General features: G+C 36.9%; 2 protein-coding genes across 2 annotated transcripts; one reads left to right on the forward strand and one right to left on the reverse strand.

The window, feature by feature from the left end:
- Positions 1-654: 654 nt before the first annotated feature.
- On the reverse strand, positions 655-14666 carry mpzl1l (myelin protein zero-like 1 like). The gene is made up of 6 exons (XM_060895788.1): positions 14473-14666; positions 8253-8425; positions 7561-7771; positions 5671-5800; positions 4461-4566; positions 655-2477 (listed from the first exon to the last, which is right to left on the reverse strand). The coding sequence occupies exons 1-6, from the start codon at positions 14546-14548 to the stop codon at positions 2382-2384; spliced, it is 792 nt and encodes a 263-aa protein (XP_060751771.1). The 5' UTR covers positions 14549-14666; the 3' UTR covers positions 655-2381.
- A 1588-nt stretch (positions 14667-16254) lies between these two features.
- psmg1 (proteasome (prosome, macropain) assembly chaperone 1) lies at positions 16255-20146 on the forward strand. The gene is made up of 7 exons (XM_060896478.1): positions 16255-16421; positions 17979-18082; positions 18264-18421; positions 18542-18604; positions 18728-18920; positions 19711-19841; positions 19986-20146. The coding sequence occupies exons 1-7, from the start codon at positions 16297-16299 to the stop codon at positions 20061-20063; spliced, it is 852 nt and encodes a 283-aa protein (XP_060752461.1). The 5' UTR covers positions 16255-16296; the 3' UTR covers positions 20064-20146.
- The last annotated feature ends 381 nt before the right edge of the window (positions 20147-20527 follow it).

Consider the following 20527-nt stretch of genomic DNA (forward strand, 5'->3'; position numbering starts at 1 on the left):
TAAAAGAACCCATTAAAGTTAATCTTATAATTGAAATCATATCATTTTCTGTTCAGTAACACGATTAAACCTATGACTTAAAGGCACTAAATCTATACCAATGAAAAAAATCTTTTGTCATTCATTTGTAACTGCCTTTTTGTCAAAATCTGGTATTCCAAATTGCATCAATATTTTTATATAACAATATTAGAACCGTGCAAATCAAATAAATCTTCTCTTAATAATTGCACAAACTGTCCCTTGACATTATTTTATAAACAAGATCCCAAATTAGATCCACTTCCTGGCTTCGTTAATTAACAATCAGGAAAGAAAAAGAAAACAAAACACAGAGCTCTATCTGAGTACAATTGTATGTCTTGTGTTGTTTTGAATGAAAATATGCTAGTTCATATTAAACTATTTGATTACAAGACTTAATAGTTTGTCACAGACTTCTGGTTGAGCTTCAGAATCCCTAAAGTGAAAGAATAGACAGTTAATTCTTTATTACCAGAAGGGTTTTGGGGGAAACCCAAGGTCAAGGTCAAGGTCAGAGAAACTTCTCGTCTAATGACTCCGAATGAATTGTGTTGTAGCAACTTCATGTAAAAATCATTAAAAAAAAAAAAAACATTTACATAGCAGTGAAAAAAAAATGCTGAATCGGGGTTCATCTGACTTTTCATATATATTTTTATATATGTATAAAAAGAAATCAGATAGCGAGGGTTTCATATACAAACAATAGTGACAGAAGACGCAGAATGGAACTGAGTTAGTACATGAAATGTGATAAAGGCACTATGATTCACAACATTCCAGTTCTCAAAGAATGGTCACATTATTAACACGTCATTAACATCATTAATCTGCATTATCACACAGAAGACGTAAGGACAATAGTGCTAGAAGTCAAAACATGCTGCAGAGATCAACGCGTAATTTTTAACAAAACATAAAGGCTCGGAAAATCAGTCACATTTGAACGGTGCAACGTTGGTGTAACCTGCACTCGAGAGCCTATTCCTAATTGTTTCTTACATCTTTAAGTTTTAATTCTCAACGACAGACATCTTTTTTCTCTGAAATAAAAGCAATAATCTATATATATGCTATTTCAACACACAAGGCTGCATGACAAAGGTCCAGCATCATATTAACTGTCAGGAATGTCATGGTATTTGTTATGATAACTCTACAGAACAGTATAGTAAATGGTATGTTTTTTCCCCCGCTTAAACAAACCATAAAATAAACGAAGCTACGATGTCACCTCATAATGTGCACAGAGATAAACAATTAAGACTTACAGAGGGGAAGTAAAAACAGAGGAATGTCTAACACTATTCCCAAAATCAAACTGTTTTGGCATGTCACAAAACAGAGGCAGCAACGTCGTGTACTGAGCAGATCGACACGGAATACATCAAATGGAACATGATCACCAACAACGACCTATCTACCGCGCTAACCGCTAATATAACAGAGATGAGCATTTACAGAAAAAGGCTACAGCTAAGCAGACAAACACATCCTACCGACTGCACTGCTGCTTACACAGCTGTACCTGCAATGTAGCATATGGAAGAACATCTGCTTACAAGAGGATGGCAATGACCTTGAAAGTATAAATAAAAAATATATATATAAAAAAAGAATGTTTGTAGTACAGTAAGACTGTTAAAAAAAAAAACAAAAAAAACAATTTGGTTCCATGATCATTTTTCAAGACATATATTAAGCCTGGTCTTGGATAACATTGCAGAATTTCTTCACTGAATTCAGTTTAAATGCTTGGACTAAGGAGAAACTGTGTCTATGAAAACTTGGTTGTAAGTGTTAGTGTTACTTAAAAATAAGTGGAAAAAACACTTAAAAAATTCTCTAAAAAACAACAAACAATCAAACAAACAAAAAAAAAAAGACAACTTTTAAACTAAGCACCCAGACCTGTACAATTAGTTAGAATTTGGTCTGTAACATCAACAGCTCATCTGGTCATGTTTGTTTGTAGTGGTTTCTAGTTTTCATCTATTTAAATCAGTAAGACAATGGGGTGCATCAAAATGGCGTCACTTATCTGACAGTCAGCAATTCATAACATATATATTAAACAATGTCTATATGGCATTTCTTCAGTGAGATCAAGCACGATGAACCTCACTTCTGAGAGAGATCTGATACAACAGGACAGTCTAATACACATCATGCACAGATTCAACATACTAATCAGTAAAAACATCATGTTATGGTGCTTTGAAGCCTTTCAGTATACGTGACATAATTAACATGCAAGAGTTTCATTGTTTATTTGAGTTAAAAAAATAAAAAAAAAAAATTCAAAATGGAGTGTTGCTGGAAGCGTGAGCACCACTCTGTGTTCTCTTGCTCTCTTTCTAGTTCTTACGGATGTCAGCGTACACCACAGGCTCCATCTTGTGGAAAGAGTTCTTGCTGCCAGAGTGATCGAGCTGAGCATATATCACCGGGCCCTGAGAAAAGAGGAAGAAGAGAGAAATAAAAAAAGGGTGGAGGAAGTTGCAATCATCATGAGCTATACTTATAATGTTTATATACAAAAAAAAAAAAGAAGTACTCCGTATCCATGAAATATAAAAGGTGCCCATTAATCCCCCATTCAATGCTATACATAGGAAATTAAGCTGGGAAGATTTGCTGGCAAGTGACACGTAATGCTTTTGGAAAGGTTGGATATAAACAACACACCGGGCTTTGACAGTGAGGCAGTATACCAAATGTCTAAAGCTGTGTACACAGAAGTGAAAAAACCTAAATAACACACATATGCATGTTACACTCTTCAACTAAGGACTTACTTTTATATACAGAATGTTGAATTGATCAGATATTTGGCCACCATCTTGACTTAAGTCATTGTTTTAATTAATTTTTTTTTTCTTAATTTACAAACACGTGGGTTCTGGGTTGTCTCTTACCTGTAAGAATCACTGGGAATGTTCTTAAGAAAATAATATTAAGCACCCTTTAGCTAATTTTCACACTGACGTTCATCAGGTATATTCCGGTTGTCTAATGTTGATATTCTAATATCCATAAGAGTCACAACAATAAAGTGACCGAGGACCACTGATTTTCAAATGACACATTACGTCTTCCAGTGACATGAGCGACAGAAACCTCAGATGTCGACGAGTCCAGCGACACAATGAAGTTGAGAAAAGTTGAACTTCTGCAATTATGGAGCAACTTGGTGCAGAGACAACAGCAGTGAAAACAACAGAGTGCACATGATCCATGTCATGCTTCTCCTTCATCCCATATCATATAATGCATATATAAAACAGAGAATTTTATATAAATAATATATATAATAATAAATAATATATAATAAAAAATAAATTTTCTTTTTTTTTTTTTTTAATTTTGCTTTATTTTAGAGGCAAGAAAACTGATTTGCTGACAAGTTGCATTCTAGTTGCACCAGCTCACCTGAAAACCTTTATTACTATGGTAACCAGTAGTACTCGCCTAATGATGACGTCATAGCATGAAGTATGAAGCATTCAGTAAGTACATAGTATGAAGTTAACCACTAAGAGAAGGAGGACGAAGCAATGTTCATGTGGTGTCTTGAAATATAATTTTTCCACTGCAGTGTAGCTTGCTTTCTGTCATTGTCACGTGTTCTTGAGCAGGTTTTGGCTCACATCCCTGCGCACAAGTCACTAAAACTCAACCACACCAGAGATTTCTTTCAATAACTTGAACAGCAGCACTTATGTCTGCATGAAAAAAGACAAGCATGGCCTTTCTTTATATCTACATACGCGTACGTGTGCACACGCGTGCACACAAGCGCGCACACACACATCCCCTTCTCACTGTATATTTGACATACAAACACCCAAACATGAGTTTAATATTCAAACAAATCACAAATCAGATAAGGTATTTAAAATACCGTGCACACCTTAACACAAGACACACCTTCAAACACAAATGATATGCATCAAGATTTTACTTCGTATTAAGAAAATATGCTTTAGCTTATAATGAATAGCCCTGCGATGGGTTGGCACTCCATCCAGGGTGTATCCTGCCTTGATGCCCGATGACGCCTGAGATAGGCACAGGCTCCCAGTGACCCGAGAAGTTCGGATAAGCGGTAGAAAATGAATGAATGAAAGGAATTATAATGAATAGGGCTCATAATAAAAATTCCCCAATCTATACTTTGCCTCTGCAGGGGAACAAAACATGGGCAACAAATGACACTAAATGAGGAAGATGTGGATGAGGACGGAAGCATAAAATGTGGGAGCACTGTGCAGACACTTAATATTTAATAATTTAATGCTGAACTCTATTTTAATATGGACAATCTACTGCTCAGTTACAAAATACATTTCAAAATGAAAAAAATGACATCTGCTCCAACATTTCAACTTGCAAGTTCGGTTTTCTCTTTCATTCAAACAAAGCTTCATTCATACCTGTACTGGAGCTGAAGGACTGCTAGAGCGTGAGCCATCTGTGCTGGACTCAGCTTTCTTCCCCGGCCGAGCCGCCTGTGTGCTCACACTCTCTATGGAAGTGCAGCTGCGGCAGCCGGAGTGGGTGGGTGTGGGTGAGAATCGGGTTGCCATGATGCACAGACAGTGGCGAATGGAGAAGGCACGCATACAAGCGCAAAGGAGAGACAAAGATGAAGAAAGACACCAATGTGATGAAATAAAATGATTTAAAGTAACAGATACTAGCAAAAGGTTCCAATGGAGCAAAGTACTAAACAAAAAGCCCTGTTCACACAGACATGAGCAAAATGTGGCATGAACCTTTTTAAATCTGCCCTGGAAGATATGAGTTTTCTTTTCTAAATTAGGAATTGAACAAATGATGTTCGACAGAGTGTAGTAAAATTCTAATAATGCTGTTGCAGCAATTACTGATTGGTAATTTAATCTTTCCCTGTTTCTCAAATGTCTTATGTTCGCTCACATAAGGGTTAGTACACATGCTAAAGAACAAAAAAGAAGGAGATCATTAAACAACAAGAAGAAGATGTGTTAATAAAGAATACATTTAGAGAAATGCTAGATGATGCATGACACACATGAAGACACAAAGAGCCCATGTTCACCCTGAGAAGATCAAACTACAACCTTGGAAAGTGCAGACTGGAGCAGAGTATAGCAAGTCCTTTTAAACCTTTTTTAAAAAAACAACAACAAAAAAAAAACAAACAAACAAAGAAAAAAAAAAAACAAAGCAGTGACTCTGACTGATACTGATATGGAAATATGGTTAGTTATCCTCGGCTTAAACCAGAGAACATGATGTTACAGTATGTTAGATTACGTTTTTGAGTAGAACACATGGTAGTCATCTAACTGATGCAATACACTATGCTCCCTTTGCATCGTTCCACAATGTGAACAATTGTTAGTCATGTGAGAAGGACAGAGAGCACTCATTCACTTCGACTCATGCTCAAAAGGCCTAAGAAACACAGGCCGTTGCAAATGTAGTTCTCGTTTATTCACTATCCTGAAACGTCCATTTTACGCCTACTTGAGGCTGTGCACAAACATGTCTGACACACAGCACAGAACAGAACAAAATAATTTCATTTCAAACCTCCCTTAGGAACAAAATATAAAAAGCTTACTTGGAATGTCCCTTATTAAACTCAACGTAACATACCCTTCATAGTCACGGGTGGACCGCATTACTCTTATTAACAGATATGCGACTACAGCGATGATGATGACGCCGATGATTGCACCGATGACTGCACCCACAATCACTGCTGGGCTCGTCTGAGGCAGGGACTCTGTGAACAGCATTAGACAAGTCATTAAAAAAAGATTTGGGGGCTGACACTTCGCAGAATCGCAGATTAAAAAAAAACAACAAAAAAAAACTCACATTAGGGGATAAGATATAATATATTGTTTGGCCAAAGGTTTGTTGACCCCTGCCAATCACACATGCATGTGCTTTTAGTTCCCCCTGGAATGGATTTCCACTAGATTTTGACACAGGAGAATTCAGCCTCAAGCACTTTAGTGAGGTCAGGCAGTGATGTTGAGAGAGGAAGACTAAGGCACAGTCAGTTGAGGCTAAGGCACTCGACAGGCTCCTCAAGTTCTTCCACTCCGACTTCGGCAAGCCATGACTTTATGGAGATGTGCGGAGGGGCTATGTATACAGGGTCATTGTCATGCTGGAACATGTTTGGGCCTCGTAGTTCCAGTGCAGGGAAATTGTAATACTACAGCATGCAAAGACATCCTACAGTCCTGCTCACCATTATTGACACCCATGAAGTTTATGTACATATTGTGGAATATCTACTGAAGGAAATTTATCAAGTGAAACAACATATTACTACAGATAGCTTGCGTTTGATACAAAACAGCAAATAATAAAGAACATTTAAAAAGATAAACATTATGAGGAAAACATAGAAAAGCATAATGCTTGCCGTGTCAATGGTATTGGCACCCTTTGCTGCAAATCAGTATGGAAACCCAATTTGGCTCCCCCGTTGCAAATCACAAATGAGGATCACCTGTGATGAATTGCCTCCACCCATTTGACATGAATTAGCCAATGAATGATTATTTTGGTGTTTTAAAAAGCCACCTGTTATTCCCTCTTCATGTGTGACAATGGTAAAGACAAAGGAGCTGTCTGAAGACATCAGAATTGCTATTATTTGCAAGCACAAGACCTCCAAAGGGTATAAGGCCATCTCCAAAGACCTTGGTATCCCTGTTTCAATGGTGCGTAATGTTATTAAGAAGTTTTTCAGGCATGGAACTGTCAAGAACCTCCCTGGATGTGGGGGGGGAGAGAAAAATTGATGACAGAAGTCTTTGAAGGTTGGTGCGAATTGTGGGGAAAAAAAACACGTCATCTAAAATCTAAAGACCTGAAGACCAACCTGGAGCAGTCTGGTGTAATTGTTCCAACAAGTACCATACGCCGCACACTAAGCAAAGTGGGGCTTTATGGGAATGGTTGAAAGTGAAAAAAATGGACTGCCAAATGAAAATCTTTGGGGGGAGCTGAAATCTGCCATTGGACAAAGGAACCCTGCAAATGTTCAAGAGCCTGAGCATACTGCAAAGACAGTGTGGGAGAAAATACCACCCGAGAAGTGCAAGAAGCTTATCAATGGATATAAGAAACATTTGGAGGCTGTCATTGCTGCCAAATATTAAGGAGGGGTGCCAATATTAGTGCACATGCTGGTTTTCTGTTTTTTCCTTTGGAATTACAATATCTATGTTGAGGTAACAATTGTCTTTGTTAAATTACTTTTGGACTTCCAATTAAAAGATCCTGCTGATATAAATTTGGTACATTTCCATTTATTTCTGAAGACATTCATTCAGTTATGCAAAACATGAAGGGGTGCCAATAATGGTGAGCAGGACTGTATGTAACTGTGTACTTCTAATTTTGTGGCAACAGTTTGGGGGGGAAAAAAATAACATGAGTGATCAGATGTCCGCAGACTTTTATACAATCTGTACTATCTACTGTTGTGGGTTTTGATATGATTTATTATACATCACTGTTTACCTTTCTTCACAACTCGGAGCTTAGTCAATGAAGGTTTGCCTGCTATGTCAGGAGGGTTCTTCACATCGCATGCGTAAGTGCCATTGTCGTTGAAATGCATCTTACTGATGCGAATGGAGCCGTCCTTTTTGTTCAGGTCCCCTGCCCACTCAACTCTGCTCTTAAACTGAGCGCTGTCTGGGAATTCTTTCCCGCCAGCATAGTGGAAGATCTGCAAAGCAAATGTAGCAAGATAACTACAATGGCTGAGAAAATTAAAGCTAAAACCAAAATGGTGCTGTTTCGTCTAATAGTTTTTCTTTAGGCCACTAATGACAAGTCTTTTTGTTTCTTAACACATCACCAAACATTTAATGCCAACACACCTGTTTTGCCGGTGTCTCTGGTTTATTTTGGCATATCAGGCACATAATAACCTGCTTTTATAGCACTGACATGCCACTCAAGAGACAACCACTCTAGGTTCAAATGATAATATGAATCATGGTAGAAAAACAAATAAAACAACTAAACAACAAACTGTCAAAAATATGAAAAGAATTGAAATAGATATTTGCCAATCTGCTGTGCAAACAGGACGCTCGCTATATACATACATGGGCCTATGTTCATACTGTTTGAAACTACAAGATCTTGTTTATTTACAAATCAAAAATATCACTGCACAAACGTAGGAGGAAAATGATGCTTACAGTTTCACCAGTAGACTCCAAAGAGCTCTCTGGAATGAATGACCAGGAAACTGATGCTTGGCTACTGATCACTTGATTTGATTTGAAAGTACATTTAAGTATTCCAGCAGTTCCATTTTCTACAAACACCTCAGCGGGAGTGTAAACTTCTATAGAAGCAACTGGATGCAGACCTGTGACAGAAACAGAGTTAAAAATAATCATTTGACTCATTCAAACAACTCAGAGGAAGAGGAGCACTTATGGGTTATAGAACAAAACATGATAAAAGAGCCTAACTGTGTTAATAATGAGATTTGAATTCTTCATGATATAAGGTGATGAAGTTATTTCATTCTTTTAATTAATACTTTCATCTTAAAAAAGTATTTAATACTTAATAGAAGTACTTAATACTTCTTTTAATCCATCTCCAGGTGGATTCGCTCCATGAGGCTTTTGAACAGTCAAAGAGGAGATGCCAACTCCACGTGGTCTTTAAGAACAACCTCCTAATCAATACACAATTATCAGACTGTATCTGACTGTAGAAAGGACATTATTCATAATAACACTCCAGTGTTTATAACAATTTATAAATCACACCCTCCAGTGTCCCTTAAATGAGGACGAGGTTCCCTTTTGAGTCTGGTTCCTCTCAAGGTTTCTTCCTCTTCCATCTAAGGGAGTTTTTCCTCACCACAGTCACCTCAGGCTTGCTCATTGGGGAGAAATACAAACACATTTATATAGGTCTAATATTAATATTGATATTTGTGTCATTCTGATCTTTGTATAATAAAACTTTCTTTTTGTACTATGTTTCTGATGATCTGAAAAACTGCTTTGAGACAATGTCCATTGTTAAAAGTGCCATGCAAATAAATTTGGATTGATCTGAAATGGATTTTATTGAGGTGTACCATGTTTAATGGATTAAAACAACTAAACCTCCACACATGTATTGTTGTAGATGTTGAGACTATGGAAAACAACAGCAAGCATCAAACTTTGGACTCATCGATGCAATTAAATGCCATGAAAGTACACAAAAATAAACCATGGTAGCAGCCAGCTTTTTAGTCTTATGTGGAAAGGGGTGAGGGTTCAGATATTGAACTCACACAACATTGTACTAGAGAGCAGTAGAAGTGGATGGTTTGTAGCATGTATTATGTACAACACACTCCTATCCTTCAATCAGACTCCTGTTTTCTTTGCATTTGCACCCTTCCTCTTTTACAGTACTGTGAACTCCAACTAATTTTGTAGCTGGTGTTGAGATATGATGTAATTTTCCTATTACATATGACTTGTGTGTATCGACTCGGCAGCACAGTATCTACACATCATAGAATATTCGTGCTACCTGACTAGGGCTGAGCGATAAAACAATAACAATATGTATCGTGATAGACACGTGATCGATGGCAATAAAAAATGTGCTCAATAAGACGTTCAATATTTTTTATTCTTCGTCGGAAGAAAACAGAGGTTGCGAAGCAAGTTTGGTTGCATTAACAAAGGCACTCACTCTCTGGTAACCTAGCAACTTGGGGAGTAACACTATAATAGCCAATCATGTATCAGTATCACGTTTGGTTGCGCCATATCGTTGTCTCGTGCTGGTGATAGATTCCTCTTCAGTAACCGGCGACTGAGCCAGAGCCTAATTTAGAACCAGTTCTTTCTTTTTCGACAGCCAAAGCACCGGCTCTGAACCAGGAAAAGTGGTTCTTAAGTAGCACCAAAACGTTGCTGGTCTAGACTTAGGCTTGCGTCAGTGGCTGTGGGCGGGGCTACTGTTAGCGCATTTGATAATATACCTTAAGTATACCAATGGTTAATACACTATTATTTTACCGCAATATGATACATTATCAGCACACATGATAGTAGGTAGCTACATGCTAAGGCAATGTGTTAATGATAAAATAAAGTTATGTACTTTCTCGATTACAACCTCCGTTTATACAGATTACATGGAGCTGCACGTACACGTTGGATTCGCCGCATTTGGGTGTTAATGTAGGTTCACAAAGCCATGAGCATTAACAGTAAAGTAACATCCGCCATTGTTGATGTGTTTGTATTTGCTGCTGCTGCGCTAACGTTGCTGTGTAACGTAACACATATACAGTGACGTCAGACTCGGCCCTGTGATGCTCTCTAACCGATGGAAAGGCAAACCGGTTCTTAGAAGGTTCGCCAGTGGAACCAACTTTGAACCAGCACCAGTGCTAGCTCTGAACCAGCACCCGGTTCTTTTTGGTGGAAAAGGGGCATATCAGAGCGTCTGTTTTCTGCAGCAGGAAACATTTCTTCAAATCGCAGGGCAAGCCTCAGTTCTGAGCATGTTGTTACCTTTTTTCAATCACATGCTCCTTTAAAGACTTTTAAAGCACACACACGATGAGAGAGAGAGAGGGAGAGAGAGAGAATACTTAAAGCACTGGGTGTGAAACCATGCATGACCTCTAAGTTCAAGTTCCTGTCCATGTTTTTTGCCTCTTAATTACCACAAAGCATTCCAAATTAGACAGTAAAGGCTTATGTTATGCCTGAGCTGTAGATTTTGAATCTTTTAGTTCTGAAAGTTAAGTTGCATGACTTAAAGGCAGTATTTTTGTATTATTATTACTATTTATTTTAATGTATGCCTTAGTTTTGATACTTTTATAATTTATGTTTTTGCATCTCAGAAAAGGGTTCATTTAAAACCCAGAATGTATGACACTTACATGTACTTAATTCTGTCAACTTTGTCATTGTTCACAGTACAAGTACAGACAGAGAAACAATGGGTATCTAAATGTTTATTTTTGATAGAAAATATTGTATGCATTGCATACGATGCATTTAATAAATGAAAGTAAATTTGGCTAAAAAAGGAAACCAATTAGTTGTTCATTTTAAGAGACCCGTCTTATTTTCTCTTGTATATTTAATATTGCTCTTTAATTAAGCAAAAATACATTTTATCAGATTACTCGATTAATTCAACAAATTTTTGGTAGAATACTCGATTACTAAAATATTCAATAGCTACAGCCCTAATTATAAGTCTACGAAAATATACTTGAATAGTTTAACTTCAAGTATGATTAGAGTAAGAATAACTTGAGTTACTTTTTCCTATTTCTGCAGGTTTTATATTTCAAACAATCTTACTGTACTGTATCAGGTTTGTTTTTTATATTACAGATGTATCTCAGTCTACCTCAGTTTTATTTATGTTTACAAAACACTGCACATATTTTAAAACACTTTATTCACCAAAAGGTGAACAGCTAGTGAACTTCCTAGCACTAAACTTGCACTAAATTCTCAGGTTTCTCTGTGTTTATATTTAACACTTTGCACTATTTTATTACACTTTATTAAGCATTCTTACATTTTCTTTCATTTTGCACCTTAAATGTTGAGATAATTGTTAAGTGTTCATTGTGACTTTAGACTTATGTTTACATTTTTAATTATTTGAGTTTTCCTGGTTGTTGACATTTCCGTCTTAATAACTGAAGGAATTACGATAAGAGGAAGGTTTAGCTTAAAATAAAAATGTTTAAATGTAATATATTTTTCTCCTGGTCCTTATTTTAAATGGAACATAAAAAAGTTCAATAATTATCTATATCAACCGATATGAAACACTGATATCGTGATACAGTTTTCGGCCATATCGCCCAGCCCTATACCTGACACAATAAAAACATTCGTTTTGCTTACAAAAACCTTTCCATTTAACTGTGATAGGATGCAGAAAAAATATTCCATGGTCCATTTTTTTCTGTTCTAGATATTGCCTCTATGAGAATCTGACTTCCTTCTATGCAGTGAATAATGTAACAACTCAAATCAGATGACACTAACTGCCCATCCCAAACGGACAATGTTTTTATATCCAAAGAAAAGAAACTCCTCATGGAACAAAAGACATGGAAATAAAAGATAAAAAGGGAACAGCTGCATGGGAAACATGTGGGGCTGAAACAGACCACATCTAAAAGAAACACTAAGAGAGGTTTTTAACGAGCCTTATGCAATGAGTACTTTGGCTCATGAGAAAGACAAGTTAACAACCCATTGAGGCTGGTTTCATTTACGAAAAGTTAATACAATAAAAGAGTGATTACACATCTCAATTCAGCATTGAAACCTAGATCCTTGATGTCAGGCACCTTTAATGCTATACTTGTCCACAGTCCGTTAAACTTCTGCAATTCCAAATTCCAAGTGCAGGTACAAATATACTGTAACTCTGACTGATCTACAAAATAGAAACCCTGTTCAAAGCTTATGCTTGAGCCAAACCTCTATTCTGATGTTCATAAACTGATTAACTAGCTATCTAATGTTACTAGCAGAGACTGAACACGAGCGTATACCAAAACCTTTTTATACTAATAGCTGCAAGTTTATTTCTAAATCATAAAAATCTACAATTCACATTTAATTTAGTGTTAAATATTAAAACGGTGACCTAAGGAGACAATTAATAACTTGTGGTTAGAAAGGAGTTTACTTTGAGACACTTTGGATTGGGGAAAGGGCTGTAGACTGGACTTCAGACTCGACTCTGGCTTGTGAATGAGAATTTGTGATTACTCATTATATACATCTAACATCATACTAAACACAGGGCAACAGATCTCAAAGTGAATTTTTTTTTCACAGTGGTGAAACTCACAACCTATCATTCTCAAAGTTATTATATTCACGTTACACGTATAGTTAATATAGTAATATTAGTCATATAGACATTAACCTACTTAGTCCTAATCCGGTGTGTTGGTAGAAAGTAAGTTCAAGTATACAAATGCTCCTTGGATTCAACACCAAAATATTAGTGAGATAGTGAGCCTAATTTGTGAATAGTTAAAATCTGTGTTGAGGTTGTCTATAAACAGTTTTAGAAACCTTGGCACAGACAATATCTATTTATCCTAAAGAAACATTAAAAAGTCATGTATAGATTTCAAAAGATGTACAAATGAGGTGGGAATATATGACGCTTCGTACAGATCATATATTGGGTTTGTGTATGTTTCAGACAGTAATCCAAGTTTAAGGAAAAAGAAGTAAAAAGTGTAATGTAAAATGTTAATGCACTCAGTACAGAAGCATAATATCTGAGGATTTTGGGCTAAACAGTAAATACAGGCTTCTCATTACTAAAAAAAGACATAATGTGTTACTACATAGCTATGGTAATAATAATACGGGTCAGATAATAAAAAATGACATTTAGATTAATTTCAGGTGGATTACATTGGCACAAGTTATTAATGATGCTGCAAATATCAGAGGACAATGTGGGTGTTCTGGGTGAAACTATAAATATATATAACTAATATAATATAAATATAATATATATATATATAACTCGCCTGTTTGGGACGTTCAGAATCAGAATCAGAATCAAGATTATTGCAGGTATTATAGGGTCTAAATGTACAGGAATTTGTCTTGTTGTGTTGTACATTAATAATAATAATAATAATAATAATAATAATAATAATAAAAGAAGAAGAAGAAAAAGAAGAAGTATAAATATAAGAAACAAAACTGACAGAAACGGTGACATTCCAGCTAAAGTCTGAAAGTAGGCAAAGCCTATGTTTATGCTATTAATAAAATGTAGTTTAATCCGGGCAAAAATGAACCTTTTGTTTTATAAATAAATAAATAAATAAAAGTTCCTTTAAAAGCAGCAGTATTATGTTGACTTATTTGAGGCAGACGATTCGGGTGAAGTTTGAGCTGATCCGCGCATCTCTTCTACTAGCTATAGTGTTGGAAGGTAAAAGCTAACGTTAAGCTTAACTAGCTGTTACCCAAGTTAGCTTTAAACATTACTAGCACAGACCGAATAGTTAAGTGTATAGAAAAACTTTCTAATCCTCCGTATAAATCAACTCAACTCAATTCCGACATGTTTTAAATAAGGCAGAAACCGAATAAAACAAGCCTCCACTTCGCTCGCTATGTTCGTGTTGTACTTTTGCTGCAATACGGTTTTCTCTTTTGTTTTGTAAAGCTACAGACAATATAAAGTGACGTTTAATTACACATTAATTATGTGAATGGCTACCTAACTATACAGAAAGGGAAGTATCATCACCTAGCAGGACAACAATGCACTACAGCGTTAGCTTAGCGTTTTAACTGTTCAGCTGAACACAGAATGACTTAGCTCGCTAGTTAGCGCTATACATTCTACTATAAATATGTAACTTACCTATGATTGCGCATAACGCAAAGCTGTATAGCCACAAGAAGCAACTATAAGAACTATTTGAGAGCCTTAGCTCCATCCTTTAAAGCACCTAAACTGTACAACTCAACAGCTAACGTTTCAGTTACCCGTGTTTACACCATCCAGTGGACCGGAAGTGCTTCCCACAGCTCCATCCGCCCTCCGTACCGGCACAGGACAATACCCAGTGTCTTCCTGCTGCTGTTCAGCAATAAACAGATCAACACGTCTCTTTATTCATTTGTTGATTTGTTTATGTCCTTTTTAATTGTCACTGTGGATTAATTTCTGTAACATCTTCTCTTATCGAGTTTTCCCTGTCATTTTTTATAATATCTATTTTTTATTTACTTTTTAGTTATTGTGATAATAAAAAAGGACTCTATTATCACACCTGGAAGAAAGAGTATCTGTCATATGTATAAGCTCAGCCTTAACCTCAGTAAGCGAAAGGAAGCCTGCAGTTCTGTTTATCATCAGAGATCAGGGTCAACTTGTTTTCCATCCACCAGCACACTACTGAACTCTACACTACACCGTTAGAACACTGTAAAAAGACTGTATATAACTTCTGTACAATTATGGTTGTAGATGTTGAGACTATGGAAAACAACAGCAAGCAATAACTAATGACATAATAAACACAAACCTAGGATCAAGCATCAAACGTTGTACTCAACGATGCGATTAAATGCCACGAAAGTACACAAAAATAAACCATGGTAGCAGCCAGATTTTTAGTCTTATGTGGAAAGGAGTGAGGGTTCAGATATTGAACTCATACAACATTGTACTAGAGAGCATTTTACAGTCAAATTGCAGCAGCACAGTATCATCACATCATGGAATATAGAAGCCCATCCAAACACAATCCTTCCAGTGCAGAAGGCGAAATAAAATTTACCTGCCATGTAATACACTATACTATACTATATATTATAATATACTGTATTATACTATACTATATTATACTATACTATACTGTATTATACTATACTATATTATACTATACTATACTATACTATACTATATTTAAAATCTTTATTGCAGAGGGAGTTAAAAATAGCAGCTCAACACTATTTCATTTTTAATAGATATATATAGGAAATCAAGCAATTTATAGTAGGTTTGAGTTTTTGCACAAACTGTCCCAACATTTCAGCCGTTTTTGCACATATTGTACAATATCTCAGCCATTTCGCACATACTATACAATATTTCAGTCATTTGCTGTTTTTTGCACAATTCTATATATTATCCCAAGGACCTGCTGCTAAGAAACTGTGTTCATTCTAATGTTACTGCACGAAATATTGTTTGTACATTCAGTATTCTCATACAGTATATACACTGGTCGGTCGGCGCTGTTTCTGTTTACTGTTTATTGTCTTTTGTGTATTGCATTTTTTGTACTTTTTGTATTGTCTTGTAACTTTGTGTCTGCACTGTCTTTTTGTCCTGCACTGTCTTTTGTCCTGCACTGTCTTGTCTGTCTTGTTTGTCTTGTCCTGCACTGTTTGCACCAGGTTGCACAGTTGCACTTTATGTGGCTAAGACTACTTACAAGTCTTTAGCCCTGTCTTTGTTCTATGTAGCACCATGATCCTGGAGAAACATTGTCTCATTTCACTATGTACTGCAACAGCTATATATGGTTGAAATGACAATAAAAGCTTCTTGACTTGACTTGACTTGACTTGAGTTTTGTATCATACTCCGGTCCAGTAGGTTGTGCTAATGTACCTTTTATTTGAATATCAGCTGCAAAAGACGAAGAAGAAGATATTGCACGAGACTGCTGTAAACATGGCAACATTTTTTGGTGAGGTTTTATCTGTGTACTCAAGAGCAGTGGAAGAAGATGATTACGATGGAGCGGAAGAAGAAAACGAAGAGGATTTACAAATACGTCGGGAAATAGAAGAGAAAAGGTTTGCTGGTTGTTCTCACTTAGCTACACAGCTAAATGACTATATGTCGCACACCTATATAGTGCATAGCAGTCTTTATTTTATATGAGAATTAGCCACTGAATTCATTTAAATTATATAAACTTTGGAAGTATTAAACCGGACCCTTAATATTTCTGTTTGTTAATGAAGTGTAGTTTGAGTTTAAGCTAGTTTCCGGTTGCTTTCGGTTTCGGTTAGCCAATCTGCTCATGCCAGGACTCTCAAGTTTTGAAGACAGGCAAAATTGCCAAAAGTGCAGTGCCTTGCAGTCTGCGGCTGTGCAGGTCCCATACCGGATTGTAACACAGCTCTCAATTGTACAGCGAAAAAATGTTCACCAGGAAGGCTGAAGACAGGTGATGTCTTGTTAGTGTCCTCAAGAAGAACAGGCGCATGTGAGCTTTCTTGACCAGGCTGGAGGTGTTAGTGGTCCAGCACGGGTCCTCTTGATGCCCCTTTTCCACCAAGGCAGTTTGAGTGCTGGTTTAGAGCCAGAGCTTGATTTAAAGTTATTTCTTTTTCGACACCCAAAGCACCGGCTCTGAACCAGGAAAAGTGGTTCTTAAGTAGCACCAAAATATTGCTGATCTAGACTTAAGAACTGTGGACGGGGTTACTGTGACCAACAAGGCAAAAGAGAACGTCTTTACTGCCATTTTTAAATCATCTTAAATCAGGATTCGCCGCGTTTAAATGCTAATGTAGGTTCGCAATGCCATGAGCATTAACAGTAAGGCAACATCCGCCATTGTCGATGTTGTTTGTGTTTGCCGCTGCTGCACTAACGCTGCTGTATAACGTTGTATACAGTGATGTAAGACTTGGTACTGTGATGGCTCTCTAGCCCATGGAAAGGCAAACCGGTTCTTAGAAAGCTCGCCAGTGGAACCAACTTCGAACCAGCACCAGCACTGAACCAACACCCGGTCCTTTCTGGTGGAAAAGGGGGCATGAGATGTGGATCCCCAGGAACTTGCAACTGGATGGAGCGTGTGTGCCTCCTCTCTCCCTCCTGAAGTCGATGATGAGCTCCTTTTGTTTTGCTGGTGTTAAGGAGCAGGTTGTTGTCTGCGCACCTTGCGGCCATATGCTGTACCTCTTAGTCTTTTGAAGGCACATAACTGTTCCCCTACTTTTTTACTGTTTTAGAATAACAGTGCAGACTTTAACACCATGAAGTAATGCACCTGGAATTATGCAGTGGCCAACAAATTGTTAAACAAAAGGCTAAAGTACTTTATATTTGAAACTTTTTGCTGTATTGTTGGTGAAGGTTGGAACACACTAGGAATTTTCTCCTATACTTGCTTCACTCCACATACTGGATGTTTTTCTAAGTTCTAAATGAAGATCGCTTGTTTGGGGAAGAAGTTAAATTCTAACAGCTCTTTTTTTAATGTCTTAGAGAGAGGAAGAAATGAAAACGGAGCATGCTGAACATGTCAGTTGTCAGTTTGGGTAATGCTGTATACTGCAGGACTAATAATGTTAGTGGATACAATGTAAGAAGTGAAATCACTCTTTTGTCTTATACAGAGAGGTTCATACCAGATGGTGTCCAGAGGTTTCCAAAGCAGTAGAGAGCAATGATAAGCTCCAGTGCTCTGATCTGATCATAGCAGTGGGACCAAATGCTGCAGGTAAATTCCCATTTGGTCACGGGGTAATATCGAATAATCAACCACACGTCAGAATTTATTGTTGTTGTTGATGCAGAATTTAAATGTATATTGCTGCTATCATGCCACAATTCAGTGAATAACACACCTTAAAATCGTTTTCCAGTATGTTGTGCTTTTTACGCTATGTCTCCGGATCCAGGTTTTGTCTCTGCATACATTCTTAGCTCTGAGGGCTGGATGCAGGTTGGGTGGGTGTCTCTGTGGAATGAAAGGAGTCGTGGTTCCACTCGGCCGGACAAGGCTCCCCTCCCTGAAGAACCTGGCTGTATTTTCTACCAGCAGAAGAGCTGTCCGTCTGTGAGTGCGCACACACACAAACACACACACAGACATTGTCTATACACTATACATTCAGAACCTCAGATGTTTGACTAAGAGAAACTGATGGTTTTGAGATTTCTGTTCTATTTGTCACAGGTTCTTATCTGCCAGTGTACATGCTATATTGCAGAAGATCAGCTGTTCCAATGGGCTGAAAAGGTATATAAAAATTGTATGTTTTACAATAACAGCAAATGGTAAATTCTCTATGTATAGGTGTGTCCAGTTTTTGACTAGCAATGTATCTGCAGTTTTTACAACACATTACTGTTCTGTCATTAGGTTTTGGGCAACATGCAGAGCAGAGGACTGACTGTGACGGTGTTGTCCGATTCTCCAGTCGCCGAGTACAAAACTCCACATTACGTGAATGGTGCTCCATTCTTACGTGCTCTAAAGACTAGCACATTTACACACAACTTGCCTTGCCCTCTACTGGAACAGCCCAATATCATCACAGGCCTTCCTGCTGCCGGTACAGCTCACTCAGCAACACTCACTAGGACAGGGTTTCATTTTTCATTTTTTATTATTATTATTATTATTATTATTATTATTATTATTATTATTATTATTATTATTATCCTTATTATTAGGTGAATGTTTTACCTTTATTTTGTTGCTCTAGAAAATTTCTGGGGAATGTTTGCTCCAAAATCCACCAGAATTACATAACCCTGTTATCACCCTGCAAAGTGTTTTTTTTTTTTCTGCAAATGAGACATTACAAAAATATATTCTTTATTTCGAAATTAAAAAATCAGAAATAACAGCTATACCCACCCATTACACATTAGGCTGTTCTAGCAACTCATAGACATTTCTTTCCTATGCCTTCTTTATAGTTAAATAAAATGTACCCTAGAACCATTGGTATTTCCCACATGGGTCTCAATTAAAGTAAGGCAGCATGCTGAAGCAGGCATGTGTAATAAACTTCGATTTCACTGGATTTCCAGAAAGTCAGGAACCAACAGGAATTTGGACACCGATCTATGTTGAGCAAAATCTGTGAAAACGTGATATAGCAGCTGAGAAAATGCATGAAGCAAAAGATTGAATAAGTAGAGCATGCGTTGTAAATAATAAATACAAAATTATGTATATCTGGATTTAGGCTCTGGTTCCTGACCTTTAGGACAACCTTGTTGCATTATTATGTTATAATTTGCTCTTAGTTTCTTCTTAGTGAAAATTTCTTCACAGTATTTGTGTTGTGAGAGGTTCACTGACAAGCCTGTGTGTGTTCATGTTTTTCTCTCTAGTGCTGAATCAGTGTCAGGTTCAGCACATACCAGCTGTGCTCTTCCAGTGCTTTAGTGATGTCCTCCATCCCGACTCTGTCACTATGGAAACCTTTAAACCCGCCTTGTCATGTTTCAGCACACGGGTGAAGGTGAGGTTCTCACTTTATTTTCATTTTTTTTACCTGATTTGTATATTATTCATCTATAATTTATCTATTTATGTTTACTAAGCACACAGTCAAGAGGATTATGATGATTCATCTGTCTTTCACTCTTTTTTTTTTCCTCTTTAGCTGGAAACAAGTCCAAAAATGGAAATACTGCAGAAATTAACCATGGTTAATGATGCACACAGCAATCTTTACACATAGAGGAAGCTCCTCAGAGGTGTACAATGCTTTTCTATCTGTAATGTATTTTTATGCCAACACATTAAACACATTGTGCTCTGGGACATTGTGGACTTTTTATGAATTTTCTTTTCTGGGCAGTAGGTGGCGCAAAATATTACACTTTAATTTCTGCTTCTGAGGTCAGCACCAGTTGCATTGCAGAGCACCTGCAAAAATGAAGACATTTATTTATTTTAGTAGTATATAAAAGCAGTTGGAAAATATGAACATGGAAAAATACAAAATGTGCTGAAAATATTAGTGAAGCTCTGGAAGAATTTTAAAGTATATATAAATTTGCAATTAGTGAGTTATTTATCAGTGTGTGTGTAATATATATACACACACACATTGATAAATAACTCACTAATTGCAAATACATCTGCATTATTGATATTTGGAAAACAATCATCACGAAAATGATTTAAAATGAAATAAAGCAT

This window comes from Tachysurus vachellii, chromosome 20 (assembly GCF_030014155.1).
Source record: "Tachysurus vachellii isolate PV-2020 chromosome 20, HZAU_Pvac_v1, whole genome shotgun sequence".
Taxonomy (NCBI): domain Eukaryota; kingdom Metazoa; phylum Chordata; class Actinopteri; order Siluriformes; family Bagridae; genus Tachysurus; species Tachysurus vachellii.